Source organism: Protopterus annectens, chromosome 3.part1 (genome assembly GCF_019279795.1).
Source record: "Protopterus annectens isolate FY-2018-M chromosome 3.part1, PAN1.0, whole genome shotgun sequence".
In the NCBI taxonomy this organism is placed as follows: domain Eukaryota; kingdom Metazoa; phylum Chordata; order Ceratodontiformes; family Protopteridae; genus Protopterus; species Protopterus annectens.
The window spans coordinates 1,417,971,659-1,417,990,892 of record NC_056732.1 but is presented as its reverse complement, the minus strand read 5'-3'; the positions used below and the strand labels follow the sequence as shown (position 1 = coordinate 1,417,990,892).

The 19,234-nt window shown below is 39.1% G+C and overlaps 1 protein-coding gene across 3 annotated transcripts in view; it reads left to right on the top strand.

The window, feature by feature from the left end:
• The window catches only part of LOC122798497 (metalloreductase STEAP4-like), a 295,739-nt gene that overhangs the window by 153,150 nt on the left and 123,355 nt on the right, over positions 1–19,234 (top strand). For all 3 annotated transcript variants that reach the window (XM_044067499.1, XM_044067497.1, XM_044067498.1), the window contains one exon: positions 1,610–2,137. In XM_044067499.1, the coding sequence (XP_043923434.1) occupies positions 1,610–2,137 (528 nt within the window). The remainder of the gene's footprint in view (positions 1–1,609; positions 2,138–19,234) is intronic.

Genomic DNA, 19,234 nt, shown 5'->3' with positions numbered 1-19,234 from the left:
AAGCAATATTCTTAATACTTGAAGCACTGAGTGAGTTATAAACTGTTGCGTGACATTAAGTGGCTATTGAAAAAGAACTGTCATTGATAATTTGCACTGTAAGCTGCACATCGTGAGAGATATCCAGTATTACTGGTTTCAGAGCCGGTGGGCAAAATAGCAAGATTTCTCAGATGGAATTTTTGATCATAATCTTACAGCATGATACTCCGTCACTGGAGCGGAGTCAGAAATGCCCATTTAACCCACATGCTTCTTTATGAGATAGTGTCTTAAGAAAAATCACCTAAGTTTAAGAAGGAGACAGATAATGTGGTAGGCTGTATGAAACTTGCAATTGCTTTTCAGTAAAACATTCAGTGAAGATGGAAACTAAAAAGTTATTTGGCTGACTTAGCTGTGTGGAATCAGTGACTGTTTCTTCCAACACATCTCCAGCATTTAACATTTCTGTAATGTAAAACTGATGTTTAAAAAATGTGTATACACATTTTCAGTTGGCATTTGTTTAGACAGCAATTTCCACCAGAGTTAAATGACTGCAGAAACAGGAAGCTACTTTTAAAATCCAAACCAGAAAGAAAATCCAGAACTTGGGAGTGTGTGCACGTGTGTGTGTGTGTGTGTGTGTGTGTGTGTGTGTGTGTGTGTGTGTGTGTGTGTGTGTGGGTGTATGTGTGTGGCTATGTGTATATGGTATTTGTTGCTTTTGTTGAATGATTGTTTTGTCAACATCTGTTTACAGAATGTGTCGACAGAATGTGATTTACTAAACAGAAGGTCGACAGATGTCAACAAGCATGCATGACTGGATGACTCCCAGGTTTGGGATATATGCTTCTTCCCTGAGAATTGTGTGACCTCAGAGTTAGTATAGATAATTTGCAGGAGTTATGGGGGGCTTGCCCCCTGCAAAAAAATTATGTTTTCTTTTTCAGGTGGATTTTTACTATGTATGTGCTGAAATTATTGCTCAGCACATACATAGTATTTTATCAACAATGTGTGTACTGTCAATTATTTTATGTCAACATTGTGCAAGTTGGCATTTGGGTCATTCACTATATTTTAATAGAGCCATACACACACACACACATAAATATATATATATATATATATATATATATATATATATATATATATATGAGACAACACTACTTTATGTCTGTGTGCCTATCTACCTATCTATCTGCTTATCTATTTCTACGTGTGCATTGAACATTTGGACTTCCTTCTTGTGCTTAATAGCTGTTACTGGTGGAAACTGCTAAAAGTAAAAAGATTTTCCAGTGCTCATCATTGCTTAGAAAATGCCCCATTCCCAAAGCATCAGTATATAGTATTCAGTCCAGATCACTGGATGTAATTTTTTTTTGTTCATATGTTCACCATGTGTCTGTGTAAGTGTCTTTGTGTACATCTGTCTCTTTCGCCTTCCCCAAGATATACTGCCAAGGTTAACTGGCTATTCTTAATAATGTGGAATTTTTCTCCTTGAGGCACGCCTGAAATGTAATCATTAGATCACTGAGATTTATACACTTAGCTAAAAGAATCAAGTAAGCAAATTAACCCTTTGTTAACTAGAATATTTTTTTTTCTGTTCCAGGTGTTTGTTTGTGGCGATGACAGTAATTCCAAGAGACTTGTCATGGATGTTGCCTGTAGGCTTGGCCTGACACCATTAGATCAAGGATCCCTTTTAGTAGCTGGAGAACTGGAAAACTATGCTTTGCATCTATTTCCAATGTGGAGGTTGCCCTTCTTCATCTCCATTGGCTTAACTGCATTCTTCTTTTTCTATTGTTTGATAACAGATGTCATCTATACATCTATTAAAGAGGGAAAAGACTACTCATTCCTAATTGCAGTTTCCATAACTAACCGTGTGTTCCCCATAGTGTCTCTTACACTTCTCGCCCTTGTCTACCTGCCAGGGATAATCGCTGCTTTTGTACAGCTATACAGAGGAACTAAGTATAGACGTTTCCCTCACTGGCTTGATCGCTGGATGCTGTGCCGAAAACAGCTTGGTCTCATTGCTTTGGGATATGCTTTCCTTCATGCCATTTATACACTTATTATTCCAATCCGAGTCTATGTGCGCTGGTGGCATAATAATTATCTCATATCACAGGTATCACCATTTTGACCTTTGACATTTAATTTGGTTGTTTTAATTTGGAATTTCTCTTAAGTTTTGTTGCATTGCTGATGATGAAAGATGTGCATTTCAAAGCAGATTTTCTCTTTGAAGATAACAGTGTTGCAGGATGAACAAAGTAACATTTGTTATATTGATCTATAATTGTCTACGTTTATGGCTATTAGGATTTCTTTGGTTGCAGGACAGGAAAATAATACTGAAGTACTGATTAACAAAGTGCTGATAAGCATTATGCAACTAAATGACGTATTTAGTTGTACCTTATTTTTCATCCATAAACACAAATGTTATATATTTCAAGAGAAGGAGTATGTGTATTTTCATGCTATATAGTTCATATCTAAAATGCTATATATTTATCTGATATTTGTTAACCAGAGCACTAATCACACGGATTAATTTAAATCTCACCGCAGCTGAGATCACAAGTACAATGAATACACAACAGCTATATGAGGATCTAATTATGCATGGTGTAGCATAACACAGTATACATAACATGAATAATAATCAATATTAATAGGAGACAGTGCAGTTATTTACAATTGAAGTAACATATTTATGTAGTATGAATAATAGTCAATATTAATAGGAGACAGTGCAGTTATTTACAATTGAAGTAAAGTATTTATGTAGTATGAATAATAATCAATATTAATAGGAGACAGTGCAGTTATTTACAATTGAAGTAACATATTTATGTAGTATGAATAATAGTCAATATTAATAGGAGACAGTGCAGTTATTTACAATTGAAATAAAGTATTTATGTAGTATGAATAGTAATCAATATTAATAGGAGACAGTGCAGTTATTTACAATTGAAGTAACGTATTTATGTAGTATGAATAATAATCAATATTAATAGGAGACAGTGCAGTTATTTACAATTGGAGTAACGTATTTATGCAGTATCAAATCACATGGATGCTTATTACAACTTATTGGTTACTATCTTTTTGATTACTTTGAATTTTAAGACTGCACACATATTAAGCTTTTGCAGAGGTAAAATAGGTACTATATAATATGACATAATTTTTAAAATAATCTGACTGATTACTATAAGTTTTCTTTTTTGGGAAATCTCAGTCTTAACTGAAAGATGATAGTTCCAGACATCTAATCAAGAAGGGGAAATCATATTCTTCATGCAAAACATCTTGCAGAAGGTAACTTAAAATTACACTTCATGCAAGGAAACTTGTCCAGATTATACAAAATGCTGCAAATTACTAAATTTAACAAACAAAAGGAAGCATATTCCTGGAAATTCAGAAATAACTCCACTGATTGCAGTAAGTGCTGTGGAAATTGGAACTGTTCACATAATTTGGGAATTTGTATTCAGAGACACATAAACTACAGTGAGAAAAGATCTCATTATTGACAAAAATATGTGTCTCTGAATTGCCAGTACCTTCTGCGAGTGTAGATTAGCACTTTACTGTAGTAGTTAACACTGTCAGGCCATGTACTGCATTGGCATAACTATCCCACACTCACTATCTCACATACATATACACACCACACACTTCTTACTCGTCCCTAAGTTGACAGGACATCCCAGATGTCCCGATTATAATGATATTCTAAGTTTATAAGAGTAATATTTGAAAGACATCTAAGAGTATGCATCTGTGGTTGAGATTTAGTCCATAAATGTGCCTTATCCCACTCTTTTGTAACTTATGAACCATTCATTGTAGGTATTGAATAATATCAGCGATACTCACTGCAAGTTAAAAACACTGCTGAACTAAGATATTAGTTACCAAAGCAGATTAATGCCTTTGTTTCCTATGTCAGTATATGGGGTAAAAACCTTTCCCCCCTTCCTTTTAATTTGTTTTTCTTTTTTGGTTTTAGCATTTATCCCTGTGTTATCCATGATGTTTAGTCATGGTGTAGAAGACTAGTATCTTCTCTGGGAGGTGGGATGATTAAGGGTTTGAGTCCTTTTTAGTGATTTTAAGGCACATTATTTAAAGAGCTCCTGGTGTCTAATTCCCCCTGACCCACATTTTCTTCTGTTTTTTTTTTTTATGTGACCTTATGATATGTTATCAAAGCTTTATCATTGGTGTTTATTGCTCTCCTGTAGCTCACATAATGATAATGTAGCATCCTTGATATCAAGTGATCCCATCAGACACACATAATATTAAAGTATTATTCCTGGTGTTTAGTGCCCCCTAACCCACATAATAATAAAATGCTTTGTGTCTGCAAGATTCCATCAGAATATAGGCTTTACTGAAACCAGTTACTGAATACTAATGGAGTACATGGTTCACAGTCACATGATTAGTAACAAATCCCATGTTTTTTGAGGTACAACAATCCAACAAAATTCAAAAAAGTGTCAGAAAGGTACAGATCATTATAACCAGACAATCTTTATTATAAAAAATGTATCAAGAATGGAAGAATTCCACAAGAGCCGAGAATAAATTTTTACATGGTTTAGAGCAAAATTCTCCTTAACATCAAGACTTCTCGAATTTCTTTGACAGAACTGGTACTGTATTTCTTGAAGTTTTAATCAAGAACAGCATGAAAGATCTTTAACAGTTAAATCATTCTATTACAACAGACTTGCTTTTTGTATAGACTGAATATGAGGTTATTCTCTCTAGACTCAACAAAAGAATCATTACCATACAAAAAAGATTAAGAAGCAGGAAAGAGACTCTAATGATTATCTGAACAACAATTCATATTTACTTCCAGCAAATTCATGGACAGGTAAAAAGGGTTAAATAGTTTCACAAATTGACAAAAAAATAATTTTATTCCACAGTACAAAGGAAAAATAATCATAAACAATATAGATTTAATAACAAGCCCTGGAACAGAATATTGGTAATTTTTTCAGTAATTATATTCACTTTAAAACACTGAGCTGAGACAATCAAACTATAATCAACAACACAACCAATCTGATAATTTTCTTGACCTTCTCTCCTCTAAGATGGTCAGAACATTTATTAAATCAAAGAAGAGACAATTAGCATCATCCTATCTTTCATAGATGAGCCATCAACCAGGACCCACAAAGTCCCCGACAAAGGATGTGGAACATATACCTTCAGCAAACACTTCAGAAGATTTGAACATACTTTGTCACTTCTATTTGATTTTCCAGTGGATTTATTTACTGTGAATAATTTTCTGGGTACTGTAATGACATTTTACCCATTTCAGGAATCAGAAATTGAGTTGCAGACTATAGAGATTACAGGTGAATCAGCAGCTCTGAAAAATATACATGCAGAAACTGAATGCTTGTCACAGATAATGATTCTACTTATGATTTTAATATTTTAATTACACATGCACTGATTTTAAGCAATTCATTTAATTTATTTAAGAAAGGCTTTACATTTGTACCTGCAAACAGACCTACTATTGCACATATTTTAATAGAAACTGTACAGTAGAACATTTATTTTTTTTTCATTTCAAAATAGTCACAAGGTACAAACTGTGTTTTTCAAAGGTAATGTAAAAGGAAAAGTGTGTTTTAACCTATCATGACACACACTGTATTATTATTTGAAAATAAAATGTGTGAGTTTGATATTAGAAAACAATTGTCTACTAGCAAAACATTTTATAATCTAACTGCCAATGAAAGAAAGTTGTTGTTTGAGTTAAGTAACAATAAACAAATTAAAATTATGTAGCCTAAAATAGGGGAGGGGTGGTAATAATGTTTAGTGAGGAATATATTAACAAAATGAGAGCATTGCATATGGGTGACACAAATTATATATTGTGCCTAGATGGCCTCTAAGGATATAAGACTGCATATATATGAATTTCTAAGTCAATCATTTTAATGATATTCTGCATTCCAAAAGTATGTAAGGCCAGATTTGAACCCCAATTCAGATATATTGTTTCTCTTACAGACTCCATTACTGAGCCATTTGCTATTTTTTGTTGACAAGAAACTTTTTTAGTTACTGAACCTTCCACTGTTTTAAAGGATTCCTAGCATATTTTAAATGATATTAAAGAGGTTGGCAGCCACAATGAACACTTGTCAATCATGACTGACATTAGTGACTTATTCACTTGTATACAGCAAGATGCAGGTATAGACTTATTTTGAGATTACCTCCTAGAGTCTGAAAAGATGAAACAGACCTGATTTGTGATTTGAAGAATATTGTGTTGAACAACATACTTGCAGGAAGAATGTTATGAGCAAGTTCCAAGGGTAGCTATGGCTGTAGTACTGACACCACTGCTTGCCAATCTAGCCTTAGCACAAGGGAGAAGATATGTGATTTTCAGAGTGAGTACAGGGACAAGGTACATCAATATCTCTGTTTCTTGGATGGCAGTTTTATCATTTGGTTCGGTGACTGGCATACAGTGGCAGACTTCATAGAATACATATATCTTTATTAGCTTGATATATCCATCACATTTATAACAGATTGAAAATACAAACAGGAGGTCCTCCACCAAGGTAAACTGCTCACACAAAGCACAAATCCAAATAGAAAAAAGCAGCTGCCAAATAATATGGAAATAATTTATTCTTCAGATAAATACGATGGCAGGTAAAAAACAAAATAAAATCCAAACACTGTATTGTAAGCTCTTTCGGGTGACTACCCTTCTTCAGACAAATGAAGATCCAAACAAAAAGCATTTTAAACTATAATTAACCAATTAGTGTTCAGTATTGAACCCGCCTTTTCTTTAAGGCTGGCTTAATAGGAATGACTTCATTGAGACCAGGCTGTCTATGTGCTGTCAATTCTATAATCCATTTAGCCTCTTCACATTCTGTTCTGTTAACAGTATCGCCCCCTCTGTTTCCTTAAGGTATGAGGCTAATAACCTGAAATTTAAATGCATGTCCTGAAGCAGCTAGAATGTGTCTGTAAAGTGCATTGTGTTCATTTTTAAGCCTAATAGCTGATAAATTATTCAAAATCCTAGTTTTTAGCATGCAGTTGGTTTTGCCTACGTAATAACTACTGCAGAACTGACATGTGGCTAGGTATATTACGTTCATGGATCTACAATTTGCATTCATTACAAAATTATAAGTTCTACCTGTATGGGGATGGGTGAATGTAGTCGCAGAGCTGATATAACTACATGCCTTGCATGAACCACATGGCCTTGTCCCTTTTCTCATAGTCATCTGTCTAGAAACTCTACCATCTTCTCTATTAAACAAATTCATAAGGTTCTTGTTCTGCCTGAACCCAAATGACGGTGTAGCCCCTGTAATAGTAGACAACATCTCATCTGACAACATCTCATCTGAAGTAAGTATTTTCCAATTATTTCTAATAAAAGCTAGTGTTGGCTGAATCTTGTTATTTGCTAGTAATTACAGGTGTGGGGGTAGCCACATGCTTTGATTTCCTGTCCTTGCATATTTAAACTGGTGCATGTGAAATAATTCCTGCTTTAAAACTTCAGCTTGGCAAGCTAAGAACTTGGTTATATTCAACTGGACGTATAAGAGAATTTAAGTACCCTTTTCTGCACTTTTATTTTTAAAAAATACAGTATTTAAATTGATTTAAACTGTGTATGAAGGAGTGTTGAAGGAATTTTTAACTGGTTATTCTGCTCTTCAGTTATTCCCACCCACCCGGTTTTTGTGTTAATCTTAGTGGCATTGAAACTGCCCGCCCCTCAGCCTGCCTCTGGGCCCATCTCATTTGCTCACTCAACTGAGTGCAGTGAGATCATATTCTGATTTCAGGCACTCCTACTGTGTACAAAGAGAGCATCTGGGAAATAGAAAAAAAAATAAGCTTATTTCCTGCCTTTCTTGTTAAGTGGTACAGACTATTTGTAGGCTTCTGAGCCCCCAAGCCCTTCTGTGTTTGAGGGAAGCCTTCTAGCTTGTTTTTTTTTCTTGTAACTAGCCAGTTTTCTAGTTTCAGCACTCAAATCTGTTTCTTTGATCTCAGCACTTGTTCAGAAAAAAAAAAAATTTCATCTGCTTTTACTGTACTTGTGTTTTTACCTACTTCTTTTTACTTTTGCATCATCTTAAAATACTCAATTGTATTTATTACTGCTTGGTGTAACTCATTCTAAGCCTTTTGGTTTAAACACTTGGGCTTCGGACCAGTTAGTTGTTTTGCTCTGAGAGGGTTTGTGGTCTGCACTGTTGTGGCAGAACAGTTAGCTTACATCCTTCTAGGTTGAGAACTGCTGATTGAGGGCTCAGTGTCTGTTATTCTAAAAGTGTATTAATTCTGGTTTAAGCACTTGGGCTTTCAAGCCAGTTATTTTACATTAAGAGGGTTCGTGGTCTGCACTCTTGTGGGAGGAGAGGCTGGACTCTGCCCTTCTGAGCTGGGAATTTCTGGTTAAAGGCTTATAGTGCATGCATATCTGAACTGTTTCTTACTGAAGTTGGTGCGCCTTGTTTGCTGTGGCATAGACTGGATTCGGGCCTGCTGGATCTAGCTTTGTTTGTGTAACTTGAGCACTAATCCAGACATTCTCTAAAGTATTCAATGGTATTTATTACTGCTTGGTTGTAACTTGATTAAAGTGTAGCTATCATTCAAGTCTTTTGGATTAAGCACTTGGGCTTCAGACCAGTTGTTTTACATTAGGAAGGTTTGTGGCAAGCACTGTGGTGGCAGGACAGGTAGCTTTCATCCTTCTAAGTTGGGAACTGCTGATTGAGAGCCCAGTGTCCAAGTGTATTAGTTCTGGTTTAGGCACTTGGGCTTCAGGCCAGTTATTTTACATTAAGAAGGTTCGTGGTCTGCACTCTTGTGGGAGAAGAGGCTGGACTCTGCCCTTCTGAGCTGGGAATTTTCTGGTTAAAGGTTTATAGTGCCTGAATATTTGAACTGTATCTTACTGAAATTGGTTCACCTTGTTTGCTCTAGCATAGACTAGATCCAGGCCTACTGAATCTAGCTTTGTTTATATGCTTGTTGTTTGTTTGCTTGTTATTTCCCTGGAAGCTAATTCCACCTAATACGCAACTTCTCAGCTTCTGTGGATCACTAGTGATATCTGCATTGCTTACTGTACTTATTTCCTTGTTTCACTTGAAAGAAAGTTACTGTTTGTCATTTTGCATTTAGTTACTTGTAACACATTGCACTCAAGTTACCTGGCACTTGCTCACTAAAGCAATTATATAAGTCAGCACTAAAAATTAAAAGCACTACACCCTCACTCCCCACTGGCCCTTGTTTTCAATTAAGGATTTCCCAATATTATTCTAGCATGTCCAAAGGTCAGTTGTCAATCTCCTCTCCGGTCCAGCTGGTGAATCTGGGAATCTTGAGGCAATGTTATAACTGCCTCATGTACACAGACAACCCTCTCCTCCTCCCACATAACACAAATACTTGCGAGAGATGCAGCTATTTAGCCAAACTGGAGGCTGAGCTCTCTCAACTCAGGACTGGCAAGACCAGACAGGAGGAGAAGGCAACTACACACACCACAAAACCAGCCTCACATAATGCTACCACTCCACTGAATCAAACACATAAACACACAAAGACATACTGGAGGCTCTGAGTAAAATTTACCTAAACAGCAGAGGCCTCCAAAGCAGACACCCAAACAACTGCTACCTCAAGACACCCCACAAGCAACACATAAACCACAAAAGCAGTGTGCAAAGCAGTCACAGCCCTTAAGGCCAAATACAACACCAAACATACTTGTCATAGGTGACTCCATAGTCAGACACACTGACGCCCCACTCACCAGGCTGAACAAGGAGAGGGTCACAGTAAGCTGCCTATCGGGCGCTAGAATCCGCCACATAACACAAGCACTGGTCACTCCACGGCAAGTACAAATATGACACAGTCATTGTCCATGCTGGTGTGAACGACCTGAGACGCACCTCCCTGGACTACATGAAAAGAGACATAGAGGAGCTCTCTGATTATGTAGCCCAGGCAGGTATGACCCTAACCCTGAGCAGTATCCTTCCTTCACCAAGAATGATGCCACAATATAGAGACAAGATGATCAGCTTTAACAATTGGCTTAATGTCTGGTGTCATTCAAAGGGGATCCAGTGTCTGTCTGCCTGGGATGACATGCTTGACAAGCCACGCTGCTCGCAAGGGACGGCTTGCACCTGTCACCCTGGGATTCCGGATATTGGCTAAGGCTCTTGCCACCCCATAGTGCCTTTTTAGGCAAGGCTCAAATTCTAAACCTACCACCCTAGAAAACAAAATGGGAAGAAATTGAGGGTAATGCTGCTCAATGCCAGAAGTCTAAATCTCAAAATGCACGACTCGAGGCCCTTCTCAGTATCGAGAACATCCGTGTCTGTGCTGTAACTGAAACCTGGTTCAAGGCTCCTCAGAGCACGCCGGCACTATTACGTTTTACCTTATATCATGCGTCGGCCCCAAAACCCGGACCACTCCACAAAAGGAGGGGTGTATCCATATTCATAAAGGATACTCACACCTCCAGGTTGGTGGCAACACATGAAGCTTCGAAACCATCCAGGTGCAACTAACCATAGGCAAAACTGCTCTACAAATTGTAGCATGCTACAGGCCACCCTCTCAAACTCAGGAACCCCACACAGCCTTCCTGAAGACACTGGAGGGTATAAATGTATCTCCAAACACCATCATATTGGGTGACTTCAACTACCCGAATATAGACTGGGAACATTACTCAAGCCCTAACATTCTAGCCCAACGGTTCCTGGAGTTCATAAATTCAAATGCCATGGAACAGCTAGTTACTGTTCCCACGAGAGGACAAAATATACTAGATCTCATTGTCACAAACATGGGGACAAAATGCTCCACACCGAAGTATATCCCTCATTGGTGAGATCTGATCATAAACTAATCTCACTGGAAATCCACATCCCGCCCCACCCCAAACAAAAAGACCATAGTGAAGAACTTCTCTAAAGCAAACTTCACACTACTCAAGACTGGTGTGGTATCCTTCAAGGCCCCTGAGTCAGAGGAAACCACAACCCAAGCTGGAAGCCCTTACAAATGCCTTCTATGAACACCTCCAGGACTGCATGGATCAGGCAATCCCAAATAAAACCAAGACTCTTTCCACAAAGGGCAAACGTCCAGTCTGGTGGACCCCAGCCATTAACAAACTTTACAATAAGAGGAGAAAGCTATTACATGATAGAACAAAATCCATAAAAGGAAGTCACCCCTGATCATTATTAGTAAAAAATACGAGCACTCATAAAATCAACTAAGGCCAATTTTGAGAGAAAAATTGCCATGGATTCAAAGGACAATCATAAGGCCTTTTTCAGCTATGTTAGGAACCTGGGTGGAAACTCACAGATATGCTCAGAATTAGTCCAAAATGATACAAAAATCACTGAACCCACAGACATTGCCAACATACTGGCAGACAGGTTCAGTGCAAACTTCACCCCTCTCCCCTAAAGGAGAGATAACTATCCCAGCCGAGTGTAGCCTCCCGGACATCTCAAATGCGCAGGTGAAAGCTGCTCTCTCTAAAGCTAAAACACAGCATCAATGGGACCGGATGGTGTCCCCGGCTGTGTGCTACACGAGCTAAATGAGGAATTAAACCCGCACATAAGGCAGCTGTTTAATCTCAGCCTTACCACAGGATACGTGCCCAAGGAGTGGCGTGACGGCAACTGTGGTCCCACTCCACAAAGGTGGCGCCTCACGGACCCTGGTAATTACCGCCCCATAAGCTTAACAAGTCTAGTCTGCAAAGCTATGGAGAGGATCATAATGGAGCTCATAAACAAAGATATAGGGGACTTGCAGACATTGGACCCGACCCAGTTTGGCTTTGTCAAGGGAAGATCATGCCTTTTGAACTTGGTCGACTTCTTCAAATAGTCACCAAGGCCATTGATGAGGGAAAGGCAGTCCATACAGCCTACCTTGACCTTGCAAAGGCTTTCGACACAATACCCCACTCGGGTATTGTAGAAAAACTTACCAGCTTAAATGTAAACCCATATGTCACAAGATGGGTTGCAAACTGGCTTAAGGACAGAACCCACAGGGTTAGAGTTGCTGGCGCTGTGTCAGACTCCAAGCCGGTCACAAGTGGTGTCCCACAGGGCTCGGTCCTTGGCCCCTATTGTTTGGCATCTACTTCTCAGAAGTACAGGCCAACATGGGAGGACTTTGGCTGACAAAGTTTGCAGATGACTGCAAACTGGGCCATAGTGGAAAGTGCATCGGACACGGATATCCTTCAGAAGGGACTCACGGAAACAGATAGCTGGTGCCAGAGCCATGGCCTGAAGTTAAACGCCAAAAATGTATAGTCATACCCTTCGGGAAAAACAAGGTAACCCCAAGCTACCATATAGGTGGAAATCCACTAAGCACAGAAGAGGTTATCAGGGACCTGGGGACCCAGGTTGACAGTGGCCTTTCTTTGACACTCACATTGCTAAAGTGGTTAGAAAGACCTTCTACATTGCCCACCTGATCATGAAGGGATTCACATCCAGATCTAGTGAGGTCATTGTTCCCTGTACTCTTCACTTATCAGACCAATGATCGAGTACAATGCCCCATTCGGGATGTATCTCACCCGACATCTGCAGCAATTGGAGAGACCCCAAAAGTTCCTCACCAAAAGGATAAAGGGACTCCAAAATCTGTCATATGCTGCCAGATTGAAGAAACTCCAGCTTTATTCAGTCGCATACCGTCTGCTCAGAGGTGACATGTGCCTGACATACAAGGCCATGTCCAACCCGGAATTAATGGACATGCTCCACCTCAAAAATCCAAATCCACCAAAACCACTAGAGCAAGCGACTTAAACCTTAGCACGGATATAAATAGGACGTGCTGGAGGGATAGATTTATCACTCAGAGACTCCCTATGCTGTGGAATAAAATCCCGGTCCATGTGAGGCAGAGAACCTCGCTGACTCTGTTCAAGAGAAATCTAGACCTGTGGATGGGAGATCGTAGGTTTACCCCGGGAATCATCTCTGGGTCACTGCTGGACAGAGGCACAACAAACTAATGGGCACAGTATTTTTTCATATAAGGGGTGGCGTAAGCCACAATAATTTGGGCTAGGCTTATAAATGCCTTAGGGCAGATAGCCTAGTATAAACCTATGAACCTATGAACCTATAATATCACAGATGACATGTATATTGCTACTATAGGTGAGCATGAACCTGGGGCATCTATTTGATGAATTACCAATGGTGGAAAAACTCCTATCAGCTCCACCTGAACTAAACCATGGTCGCATTTTACTTTGCCTATGAACCTTCTGTCTGGCTAGAGTCTGCCCCACTTGCAGTTCATTATAACCCCTATCCACAAAATGATCTTGTAACTCATGTATTTTCGTCTCAAAATCTTGCTCTTCAGTACATAACCTGGAAATCCTATCCAATTGACCCTTAATAATATTATTGAAGGTGAATTGAGGATGCATGCTGTCTCGTGCCTGCAAGCTATTTTTCTAACATTGCTTTCTGAAAAGTGTTGTATTAAACCCTTGCATCTTGTATCAATCTGATGTCTAGAAAATCTATATCTGTAGTTGAGTGCTTCATAGAAAATTTTAAGAACATAGCAAATGTACCCATATAGTTGACAAAGTCAATCAGCTCTGCCTCATAACCCCCCCACAACAAAAAAAAAATCATCCATGAATCGCATGTAAAGATGTATCTTATCCTTCCACATATTCTGTTCCCCTAGTACATAATGCCTTTCCTAGAATACTAGGACTAAGTTGGCATAGGTGTTCACACAGGGGGTGCCCATAGCTACCCCCTGTGTCTGCCTATAATAACATCCTTCACATAAAAAAACATTATATTCCAGGACCATCCGCAACATCTCTGTCATCAATTTAAGCTTATCCTCCCCTATAATACTTGATTCCTTGAGCAACTGTGCTATGGCATCTATGCCATAGTTGTTACTGATCACAGTGAAAAGACTCTGTATATCAAGTGTTACCATTATATACTGCCTGGCCTCCTTCGCTTCTACAGTCTCCTTTAATGTAGTTAAAAAATGTCCTGAATCTCTCAGTATCTCTGTAAACTCTGTTGTACACGGTCTCAACAGACATTCTAACCATATGGACATATTTTCAGTGATCCATCCCCTTCCTGAGAAGATGGATCTCGGGGGGGGGGGGTCAATAGGGTCCTTGTGCATCTTCAGGAGAGCTTTAAAAAACGGTGTCACTGGATGTTCTATCCATAGAAAATCAAATAGCTCTCTATCCATCATTCCTTCTGCTAACAATCTCATCAGGACAGTTCTAACTTCAGAAATAATCCCTTTTAGGGTGATGGGAGAAATGTGGGTATAAGTCGATGTGTCAGAAAACAATTCTGACTACTTATATGAATAGTATTCTCTATCCAAGACAACCACTGCTCCTCCCTTATTTGCACCCTTGATGATAATGTCTTCATTACTCTGCAGATCTTTCAATGCCTGCCACTGCACTACTGACAGATTATAGAAGCTCCTTGTATGTCTAGTAGTTAGATAGTTTAAAATATCCTGCTCACAAACCTTTATAAAAGTTTTAACAGTGTGATTAAAAATCAGTACAAAGGTGCTAGGATGCCTTAGTGAAGTGTGGACCACAGAGACAGCCTGATCACCAAACATATTCCTAAGCATCAAATTCCTGCCAAATAATAAAAGGTCTAAAATGACATCACGAAAACAACTTTCAACACTAGGTACAAACGTTAACCCCTTGTTAAGTATAAACAATTCATCACCAGAAAGTACATGTTTAGATAAAAACAATACTATGATCAGTCACTGTGAGGTCCTCCTTTTCTTGTTGAGCCTGGAATCTTGCTGTAAATGCAGCCAGTCTCCTTTCTTCTTGACCAGTGCTGGGAGATTGACTAAAAAAACGACCAGTTCCTTCAGTTACCTGATGAACCTTAGGCCTGGCTCCTGTTTCCAAACAACGTTCAATGTTCAATGCCACCTGTATCACATTGGGTTCTATTGTAGAATTACTGCTTGCCCCTTGAGTAATACTACCCAAAGGCTCTAATTCTGTAATGTGACTACAGGACGGTCTTTGATTTGAGCTCCGTTCGATGGTATCGGTGGACCCTTGCTGCACAGTTTCACTATGAGTAGTGTTCACAAATGATGAGACTCGCCATTCGTTGATATGAATATGTCGTGAAGTCATGCTAGCACTCCCCCGTCTGGGCTGCCTGTGTGGTAAACCTCTCCCCTTTGTCTCTACGTGGAAATCGATGAAACTAGTTCCCTGGGCCAAACAAAAAACTGCCCTTTAGCAAAGTTGTTGTATTCGTTGTAGTAGAACAGAATGTGAAGAGGCTAAATGGATTATAGAATTGACAGCACGTAGACAGCCTGGTCTCAATTAAGTCATTCCTATTAAGCCAGCCCTAAAGAAAAGGCAGGTTCAATACTGAACATTAATTGGTTAATTATAGTTTAAAATGCTTTTTGTTTGTATCTTCATTTGTCTGAAGAAGGGTAGTCACCTGAAAGCGCTTACAATACAGTGTTTGGATTTTATTTTGTTTTTTACATGCCATCATATTTATCTGAAGAATAAATTATTTCCATATTATTTGGTAACTGTTTTTTTCTCTTTACATTTATAACAGATGATATTTATTTTTTCAGTGAGATTGCCTAACTGTACTGTATGTTTGTCAACAAGGGCTACCCAAACAAGGTATTGGATGAGATTATTAATGAATTCACCAGTAAGAGATTGATTAATTTTCAGTCCATTTTGAAAAGTGAATACTCACCTTTGAGTAATCAGGATAACACATCTACATGGAAAAGTATAGAGCCAAGATTTTCCTGTGATGATGTAGCTATTAAGAATGCAACTAAGAAAAAATTTAAAATTTTTCAAGAAACAGAGAGAGCTATTGATAAGGTATGAGCAAGTCCATTATTTCCTTATAAAAGGACTAGCGATGTGAAAGTATGTTTGAATCTTCACCTTTAAATAAAACTAATCATCACAAAGGTACATTTAAATGTGGGAGATGCCATTTTTTGTAGGTTCATTGATGTCAGATTAACAGTCTATTTTCCACATTTCCCTGGGGATTCATTAGCAGGCCCAGGGCTTGTGCTACAAAGGTCCTGCTCCCACAATGTAGTATTTTGTGATGGAGAGGCATGTGATCCACTATAAGGAAATACCTCATTATCATATTATTTGCATAAAACTGAATCACAGTTAACTACTACAAAGTACAGATCAGCACTTCTAGTGGTAGTTAACTGTAGTGATCACATTGTTATAGTCATAGGCGTCTTTACCCCACTCAGGTATTCTCCATCATAGACACACAAGTTCACATTTAAACACACACACACACACACACACACACACACACACACACACACACACACACACACACCACAGTCCCCATACCTGTTATCAAGTTGTCTGCGCATCCTATACCTGCAGGCTAATGTATCCCCAAACTTCCATTCGCTACTGGTTTGAGTGCTGTTATGGCACAGAAGTAGTCATCTCTGGTATCTAGTGCTCCCCACACTGCCCAATCCACATACTGGTTTGAGTGCCATTAGAGAACAGGAGCAGCCAACCCTGGTATCTAGTGCTCCCCACACTGTCCAATCCACATACTGGTTTGAGTATCATTAGAGAACAGGAGCAGCCATCCCTGGTGTCTAGTGCTCCCCACACTGCCCAATCCACATACTGGTTTGAGTGCCATTAGAGAACAGGAGCAGCCAACCCTGGTATCTAGTGCTCCCCACACTGCCCAATCCACATACTGGTTTGAGTGCCATTAGAGAACAGGAGCAGCCATCCCTGGTGTCTAGTGCTCCCACACTGTCCAATCCACATACTGGTTTGAGTGCCATTAGAGAACAGGAGCAGCCATCCCTGGTGTCTAGTGCTCCCACACTGTCCAATCCACATACTGGTTTGAGTGCCATTAGAGAACAGGAGCAGCCATCCCTGGTGTCTAGTGCTCCCACACTGTCCAATCCACATACTGGTTTGAGTGCCATTAGAGAACAGGAGCAGCCATCCCTGGTGTCTAGTGCTCCCACACTGTCCAATCCACATACTGGTTTGAGTGCCATTAGAGAACAGGAGCAGCCATCCCTGGTGTCTAGTGCTCCCACACTGCCCAAGCCACATACTGGTTTGAGTGCCATTAGAGAACAGGAGCAGCCATCCCTGGTGTCTAGTGCTCCCCACACTGCCCAAGCCACATACTGGTTTGAGTGCCATTAGAGAACAGGAGCAGCCATCCCTGGTATCTAGTGTTCCTCACACTGCCCAAGCCACATACTAATAAAAAATAAAAAAATAGCCACTACACTTCGCAGGAAACTAGAAACTGTTTAATGACAGAGTAGCAAATCGACCAACAACAAAGCGTGTTCACCTTGGATTCCACTGGCATCATCAGAGTTGTAAAAAAAAGCCCAACATAACAGCTTAAGTACCCTCATAGATGAAATAGACAACCGATCACATTCATATTTACAATTAGTACAAAACACAGAATAACTTACATAAATAAAGACATATCACTGAAAATAAAAAAATCACAAGTCTAAGACAACAACTAATAAAGCAATACCAATCATTTAAGTTGTAAAAACTATAATAAATGCAATTTAAAATACATTTTTGACTTAATAAAACCTAAATCCAAATGCAAGTACAATTACCTACCACAATTTATAATTAAGAGTTTTGTTGAGTCAAAAATGTATCTTAAGTTGCATTTATTATAGTTTTTTACAACTTAAATGATTGGTATTGCTTTATTAGTTGTTGCCTTAGACTTGTGATTTTTTTATTTTCAGTAATATCTCTTTATTTATGTAAATTATTCTGTGTTCTGTACTAATTGTAAATATGAATGTGACTGGTTGTCTATTTCACCTGTGAGGGTACTTAAACTGTTATGTTGGGCTTTTTTTACAACTCTGATGATGCCAGTGGAATCCAAGGTGAAAGCGCTTAGTTGTTGGTCGATTTGCTACTCTGTTTGTCATTAAACAGTTTCTAGTTTCCTGAAGTATAGCGACAATTTTTTATTTTTTACAAGTTTGCTGCTTGTTAGCACTTGGTTGTTTTATTACTATCCAATCCACATACTAGTTTGAGTGTCATTAAAGAGCGGTAGCAGTCATCCCTGGTATCTAGTGCTCCCCTCACTCTTGACCTCTGTACTAGTTTTAGTGTCTTTACAACACACATCTTATGTACTACTCCCTGGTGGCTAGTGACCCCCCTTACCCAATGATGTAGATTATGCTCATTAGTGTAGTGGTGTGTGGAGGTATGACACCCACCCCAAACCACTGTCAAACACACATGCATACATAAAATACACACACAGCTCCCTACCCACCTGATCACAATCACATACTCATCCATGCACCCATTCATAGAAATACACACATACACACACACACACACACACACACACACACACACACACACACACACACACACACACACACACATACCTACCCTCTCCCTCACTACTACAGTACACTATCTCCCATGAACACACACACACACGCACACTCACAATTGTAGCTCCTTCCATATACTTGCTCAAATACCTCCCAACCCTACCTTACCACAAAAAATCTCCATTACTAACCTCTTCTATGATGGCACTTTGATAGGAGTGGTTGTATTGATCTACACATCTGAGTGATTTCATGAATCATAGATGCCTTCCTGGATGTGGTTCCTGGAGAGAGAGTACTTCTCCCCTGGATTGCCTTATTCCCGTATTGTACAGCCTTGGTAACAGACCAACATTGTGCTGGATGTCTTCCTGCTGGATCACTGAGTTATGGCTGTTTCTGAATTCAGACAGGCTACCATGAGGTGTACACAAGATGTCCATCTCAAGCTAACCTTTATGCATTCCTCCTCGGATAAAACCTTTTATGCTTGAGATCCATTTCATTGTGATGCAAAAGGAGTAGTATACTCTGCATTCTGTAATTAATGCACATCTTTCTATGTGCACAAAATAAAACATCCCATCTACAAATAGATGTATGGACA